The sequence below is a fragment of the Pyxicephalus adspersus genome, chromosome 4 (assembly GCF_032062135.1).
Source record: "Pyxicephalus adspersus chromosome 4, UCB_Pads_2.0, whole genome shotgun sequence".
Classification (NCBI taxonomy): domain Eukaryota; kingdom Metazoa; phylum Chordata; class Amphibia; order Anura; family Pyxicephalidae; genus Pyxicephalus; species Pyxicephalus adspersus.
The window spans coordinates 41776851-41784497 of NC_092861.1; the positions used below are offsets into that span (position 1 = coordinate 41776851).

Genomic DNA, 7647 nt, shown 5'->3' on the forward strand with positions numbered 1-7647 from the left:
CTTTACCCTAAATAGACAGAAAACAGGTTCATGTTTAGCATCTGGTGAGATATTGCTGCAACCAGCTTTAATGTCAAAAGGAGCCCCTAAGCTAAGCAAGATAAACAATGGCATTTTGTGTCTAACCGAATCATGTTTTATACAAATATACCTTGCAACTATTTACATATATTGAAATAAGCACCTAGAATAGCTCAAATGATATATAAAATATTTACATATTATAAGGGGCAGCTAGCGATATCACTATGGACTTTGTACATCGCTGTGTACTTTGTTGGCGCTATATAAATAAACGGTAAAAATAATAATAAAGAAAAGCTAATATGTAGCACTCTATGCTAGATAGATTATTTCTTTCTTTTGTCTTCACCATTTATTCCTATGTGTGTGCTTTGAAATTAATATTCCCATAAGGCCTATTGAGAGCGAGCGAGCGTATTAGCTGACAAAAATGTTCCTGTTCCCTTTAACCTCCCAGTGACGTGGCCAGCTGTGCAGTGGGTTGGAAGCCGGCAGTCTGACAGACGTCAGCCTGTGCAGCTGGAAGAACAAGTGCATGGTGGTGCTTTGATTGTGAGAGCCAGGACACTGCAGCCACTGCAGCACTCACTGCATCCCTCCCAGAGCCTGCACCACTCATCTGTTCATTGACCTGTTCTGTATATCAGCTGCAAGCCTTGTCATCACTCCCACAGCCAACCTGTCTCTGCTGATGCATTAAATAAGGGATGAGAGCAGCCCTGGAGTCTCAGCATCCTTGCAGTATTCCACAGCAACGGTGAAACCAGCAAGCAACCTGGCCGGATTTTCCCATCTCCAAGCATCCAGGACAGGCCGAATCCCAATTCTACATAGCCTGAGGCCAAGGCAAGTGAAAGTAAATACCATATCCGGCTGCCAGCTGATTAAATAGTTCACCGCTGTTGTGTAGGAGTTAAAATCCTGCCTAGCAACCACCGGCAGAAAACTAAGGATAAAGTCACGCATGATCTGTATGGTATTAACCCCTGAACTGCTGGGAAAAGGGTTAAAAGATGCATGCTACAGAAAGCATTTAATTGCTGCACTTAACGATGCATATAAATAGCAAGCAGGAATGAATAGCATCATTCACGCATGGTGGGGATTTGTTTGTTAAATTTTCGATTATTGAATTGAACATGAAACTGTATGTATCTGCATGCCTCAGCCAGAGTGTGTAATGTACTAAAGTCTGCAAGGACAAAATGTGTTAGCCATGTTTGTAACTGACCTCTGAAAACCTAAACTATTTTATATTAACTTGTATTTGTTAAAATGCAAAGAGACCGATTTACGCAATTGCAACTGAATTTTATTTTATAAATGTAAATTTATAAATGCTTTAATAATTGCAAAATATCTGCCTGTTTCCTTTGAACTTATAAAAAGAGGAGAGGGCAGCTGTAGTGTGAAAGTGTAGGGTGAAAATGGTGATAAGTATTTTAAAAACAGGTGTAAAGTGAGCACTGCTTATTTTCTGGAGGTAGTAACCAATTAGATTCTCTCTTCCAATGTTCTAAAATGTATGTATGTAAATGTGAAAAAAGAAATCTTGACCAGTTGCTATGGGCGCCAACTTTACATCTTTCTTTTGACACTTAAAAGGAATATGTAATTGGCAGTATACAAAAAAAAAAAAAAAAAGTAACAAATATCACATATTGCATATTATTATATTCAGCTTGTGGCTCCTTTCCAGGTATGCAGGTTCTCAGTTTACCTGAAACTCAATGTTTATAGAGCTTAATAGCTCAAGCTTGGATTTATATACTCAAGATACTGACTGATCTCTTATCAGACTGTTCGTCTGTCAGATAAATCACAACCTCATTGCCAGCCGGCACTTTATTTAGCCGATAGTTCCTTGATAATGCTTTGTTTCCTGTATTATTGCTTATGCATAATACAACTATTGTATAGAACAGATATGAAATAATTGTATAAAAATATACAAATTTACAAAATACAACTAAAACACATATGACCCAAATATTTCCCATGTAAGAAAACCAGAAATATTAAAGTTTGTGGTGTGAGCTACAACTTTTCTCTGTCTTATGCTGTATTTACTTTGCTATTTTGTCCATTTTTTTCCTAACTTTAAGCAATATAGACATAAAAAAAGGTCACACTTACCCCTGGCCCTGTGCTATGCATCCTCTGGACTCTAAATTTATTTCAAGTTATGCTTCCTTGTCACCTACCATCATCTTTTCATCCTGGTATCTTCAAGGATAAGAGAGTCTGTGCCATGACCTTCCTACTATACAATACAGTGTTCGGGTCAAATACCAGGCTACCACATGGGTGACAGTGGATAAACCATACCGAGTACAACTACCAACAATGCTGAAATTATGGCTATATTAAAAAGAAAGGGAATACATTTTAAATAGACCATGTTACCTTACCTATCAAGACAGAGTCTCTTTAGAGTCCTTTTCCCCCTGACTACCTTATGCTCAATTATACTCACCTTCACAATACTCCCATGCTGCTCCTACCTCTTCATACAGAGAGACAGAGTCTCTTTAGAGTCCTTTTCCCCCTGACTACCTTATGCTCAATTATACTCACCTTCACAATACTCCCATGCTGCTCCTACCTCTTCACAGCCATCACAAAATCCAAAATGTCATTTGGTTCAGTTATGATGTTAAAACCTCCATTATATAACACGTCTAGCTATTGGTCACAGGACCGTGTGTATCATGAGAGGAGTTTACATACCCTCCATATCTGTAAGCACCAGGTATTTTGCATCAGCAGCAGTAGAAGAGTCAGCTTGCGTAGGCTTGTGAAGGTGGCTTTACCTGGGTTGGTTGAGGGAGACAGGTGGGGGATTTGAAGAGTCCCTGCCACTTTGTCTTCATTGAGTCTCTTTAAACAGATTACAGAACATTGTACAGCAATAATATATATTATACCTCTGCCTATAGGTACACAAATTTTAAAGATATAACAAAAAAATAACCTGCAAAACAGTAAAAAACTTGCACAGCTGGCTACTGCTTGACTAGTCTTGTAATGGAGCTGAGATGTCATATCTAGTCTAGCCATTGTTCTGTATTTCTGCATGTTTATGCCTAGTTACACTTAGGATTTGTTTACAATTTATGGTCTGTTGGTTACCATTTTCATGCTTCTGTTCTTTTAGATTTGCTGAAACATTTTCCCGTGTAGTGAAAGTGACCCTGTGCCACATTTTATTCTAGAAGAAGGTATCATGAAAAATCATGGCTACTCTGGGAATTCTTAGTTATGAAGAAAGACCTCTGAAAAGACCCAGACTTGGACCACCTGATGTCTATCCACAAGACCCCAAGCAGAAAGAGGTTTGTTTATATCTGTTTGGAGTATTATCAAGTTGCAGTGCAAGGGGATATCTGCACCCTAAAATAATACTTGTTTGTGTCACCTACAAATGATTTGAATCATCTGTAGGGCTCACATTCTCTCCAAAGGCTCCAGTAGCACTTGTTCATAGTATTGATGGCCTAGGTTGTAGAGAAATGGCTACTCCAGCATCTGGAAAGACCGGTATTTGTTTGCTGTATATTATTGAGACTTCATCATATAATGCGGCTTCATTGTTTGGCTTTGTAATGACCTAAACAGTTGGTGAGTTGTCTTAGTATAGGTATAGGCATCTTACAATTGAGTCCTTGAAAGACAGGTGATTCAGCCATGTGAAACTACTTCTGGGTGATGACTAGGAAAAACTTTGATTTTATAAAAAAAGAATAATAGGCATGAAAGTGACTTTTGTGGTGAATAGACAATTCTCAGTATAGGCCTGATTTATTAAAGCTCTCCAAGGCTAGAGAGTATATACTTTCATCAATGAAGCTGGGTGATCCAGCAAACCTGGAATGGATCAGGCCCAACATTCAAAATATTTGCTATCAAATGACTTTGAAGAAATTCATTTCAGGTTTTCTGGATTACCCAGCATCACCAATGAAAGTGTATGCTCTCCAGCCTTGTAGAGCTTTAATAAATCAGGCCCCATGTGTATGATTATATGTTGATAATTTTAAAAAGGTGTGGCAATATTAAGATGTATTTAACCTTTATTGATGAAGTTCTCTTATTTGCACTTTTAGTAAAAACACTGGATAGGGATGAAAATAACCCACAAAAATGTTGAGTGTTGTCAATCAATAGCAGGAGCACATTCCTGGCATATTGAGGGGTATTTTGCAGTAGTTTCAGGGTTGTAGAGTGGCCCTGTGACTGGGGGGGTGAGCCAAAACATATCAGAGGTCTGAAGAGTGGAGTAGGTAAGAGATCAGCTTGTTTCACTGAATTACAAATAAATATCGTTTGATTGGTGATTTGTAATGGTGCAGAACTCATTTTTGTATATCGTATTGCTTAGATGTATTACATATTTGAATTAAATTTTGTGCTGCCATTTTAAAAAAATGAAAACTTATTAAAAAAATGGGCAGGTCCTTTTTTGCAGAAAGGACAGGTGTAATTTTTCACAGTTATTTAAATACACTGAGCTGTCCCTGTTCTCTTCCGGATTCCCAAAATTTCAGCCATCTTGATTGGCTAAGCTAGAGTGATGCAACTCTCACGCATATGTGTGGGAGTTCCACTAGTATGGGATACCTGGCATGTCCCGTCATCATACACTGAGCTGTGTAAGCCAAAAGATCATCTTTACATCCAGGCAATTAAGATTTTTTATAAATTAGGCAATGGCAGCTTTCCTAATATCTCACTATAGATCCACTTTAACTAGAACCATAGAGATTTCCATACATAGGTACTAAGTTCTTCATATTATACTAGATATATTTACTTTAGCAGCCAAATACATTGTTTATTAGAAAAAAGTAAACTTGTATATGTATTTATGGACATAAAATCATTTGTGGCCTATTTATTAAAAACAGAAAACAAAGCCACTATCTATTAAGTTTAGTAATCCAAAGAAAGAAATCAGAATTCATCTTATTTTGCTTTGATGTCACTCGCTAAGTGATATGGTGTAACATGAAAACAAACTAGGTTACTTCACTTATGAATTAGCAATTTGCTTCTTTGATTCTTTATTGAACAAGACTCAAAATTCATTGATCAGCTGCAATATTGAAAGTCCCAGTGCTTTGCAGTTCTAAATCTCAGTTGGTCTTCTATTCTATTTATGCACAGTATATGTAAAAAAGAAAATTAGGCATATGTGATCATAAAACTTGTAGAAGTGAGTTTGAGTATTTATTCTTTTTACTTATGAGCTAGCATCTCTAGGATTTTTATGATCAAATCCCCTCATATTCCAAAAATGTGCTTGTAGGTTGGATTTCACCTATAGTTATGCTTGCATGGTACTTGTATGGTTCTTAAAATATATTTGAATGTAAACTTCTCTTAGAGCAGGCATCAATGTATGTAAAATGTGTGCTATACACATAGGTGAGGTAAATATTCTTGTCATAGAGTTGCAGTCTGTAGCAACCAAACAGATCCCATTGGACAGAAACCCAAACTAGAGGAAATACGTCAGTAAATATGTGGTGGTATTGTTCACAGCAACCAATCTTTTGAATTGGGCACATAATCTAGTTGCTATGATCATTTCATAACCCCAATGCCATCCGCAGAATGTTTAAAACATGACCTGGAATAAGATTTAGTCCCCCAGTACTACTCAGGCTTTCAGGGTTAAAGTCTATTTGTTTCACCATTCACTCCCTATGTTAGTTTATTATAGCTTCCTTTGTAATATAACTCCAGCAAGGGAGGCTGTATAAATAGGTGTAAGAAGTAGAAGTGGCTCCCTTGATGCCAGCTCTATAATTATAATTACCTAGGGGCTCAAAGATTCCTCAGGTAACAACAGTGCCAATATTAATATTGCCATCTCTGCCGGATCCCATGGGGCCATATAAACAGCTGTGCATTACCTTAGCTGTGTGAATTCCCTTCTGCATGGTGAATCTCATCAGACATTCTCTAGGCTCATGCTTCACATAAACATTGCTTGTCTCTTGGAGACCTATGGGCTAACAGCATAAATTCTCTGATATAAGAACAATATTTCATGCACCGTTTGCTGTGGGTTATGTAGCATCATTCCCTTAAAGGCCAAATATTCCTAAAATCTAGTATTGTTTTACAATAGCAGGTAAAATCTCCTTAATCATAGTCATTTTTGTTTAAATCCCATCCCAAAACGTCCTAATTAAGGTCATATTCTTAAAGGTGAAAGTCCAAAATATTGTATTTTTTATCACTGTGGATAATTTCCGTGGGAGGTGCAGCGCCATCAGTCGCCTGATAATAGCCACAATATAAGCAAGCCAAAATTGGGATTTTGTTGAGAATGATTTGCTATTGGAATTCTGGAAGTGAGCATATGATTTGACTAACCTGTCTGTGACTTTTAAACAAAGGAGATTGATTATTGATGGAGATGATTTACTATTTAAAATAATTGTACTTTGTTGCACTTCTTTTTTCCAATGGAAATAATAAGTATCAAACAATCCCATTCATACTTCTCCTCACTAATGGTTTATCAGGATTAGATCATGTGGACTGAAATAGACAAGGTGTTAAAAGCTCAGTTTTTAATCAGTTTGGTTTAGAAAGTTTATCATTGCCGTCAGTGACCCTTTTGTAAAGATTTTACCTCACTTCCTGTCCCTATGACAGCAAGACAAAAATTGTGGAAGCTTTGTCCGTAGGATAGGAAGACACAGACATTATAAATAGGATGACAAATTTTCTAATATTTCTGTTTTACTGCAAAAAGAACTGATTTGTTGAAGTATATGTCAGGAAGTGTGTGTAAATCTCCTGAATGCAACTGAATGGTAATAATATAAATCTTAGAGGTCCATAACCCTTCTCTACCCAATACTGAGCTGTCATATCAGCAGCTGCAAAGTAATGAAGCCACTGTGATATGTATTTAGAAAGTGAAAAGTAAAACTAGGGCTTCAAGTTTAATAAATCCCAATGTGTCTGCAAGTAAAGTATTACACATAGAACAAATACAATATACAGTAATCTTGCATATTGTACATTCTAATATACATCAAAGTTAACCTCAGATGAAAAGCAAATTTATTCAGTCTTTTGAAGTTTGGCCACAGATTTGCCTCTAGTATACTACTTGGGGAATTGTTCTGATGTAGCCAGATGATGCTAGGTTTATGGAAAGGCAGTACGAGGTACCACAGAGGGCAGTTAGGTTTCAGGTAGGCGTCAAGATGTTTCTTGTTTCATCATTTTAACAGACGGTACTCCTTTATATGCTGTCAGCATGAAGAAGATGAGTGTTTTATTTCCGCTTGTACAGTCCAGATTGCTCTGATAAGACCCTGGTTTCAGGGTTAGTTTTTTTAATGCTTTTAGGCTGAATTATCCTATTTTTTTTTTACTGTTTATACATCTTTTTTTTTTTACAATAAACAAATTCATTTTTGCTTCTTCCTCAGATTTCCCTTTCTATGGTACTCACACTGACATATCAATTGTGTGTGTAAATTGCAGCTTGTGTTATTGAGCTCTATAAACTTTTTTTTTAATTCCAACAGAACAGCTACAAATAAACAGTAAAAGAACTTGAAGTTAATTTATTAGACAAAGAGAATACAAAAAGAT

At 36.7% G+C, this 7647-nt stretch overlaps 1 protein-coding gene across 1 annotated transcript in view; it reads left to right on the forward strand.

Annotated features, from left to right (window-relative positions):
- Positions 1 to 535: 535 nt before the first annotated feature.
- Positions 536 to 7647, forward strand: part of MED12L (mediator complex subunit 12L) — a 203543-nt gene continuing 196431 nt past the window's right edge. Inside the window, exons 1-3 of the mRNA XM_072410136.1 lie at positions 536 to 870; positions 3182 to 3359; positions 5452 to 5456. Coding sequence (XP_072266237.1) covers positions 3261 to 3359; positions 5452 to 5456 — 104 coding nt within the window. The 5' untranslated portion in view covers positions 536 to 870; positions 3182 to 3260. The remainder of the gene's footprint in view (positions 871 to 3181; positions 3360 to 5451; positions 5457 to 7647) is intronic.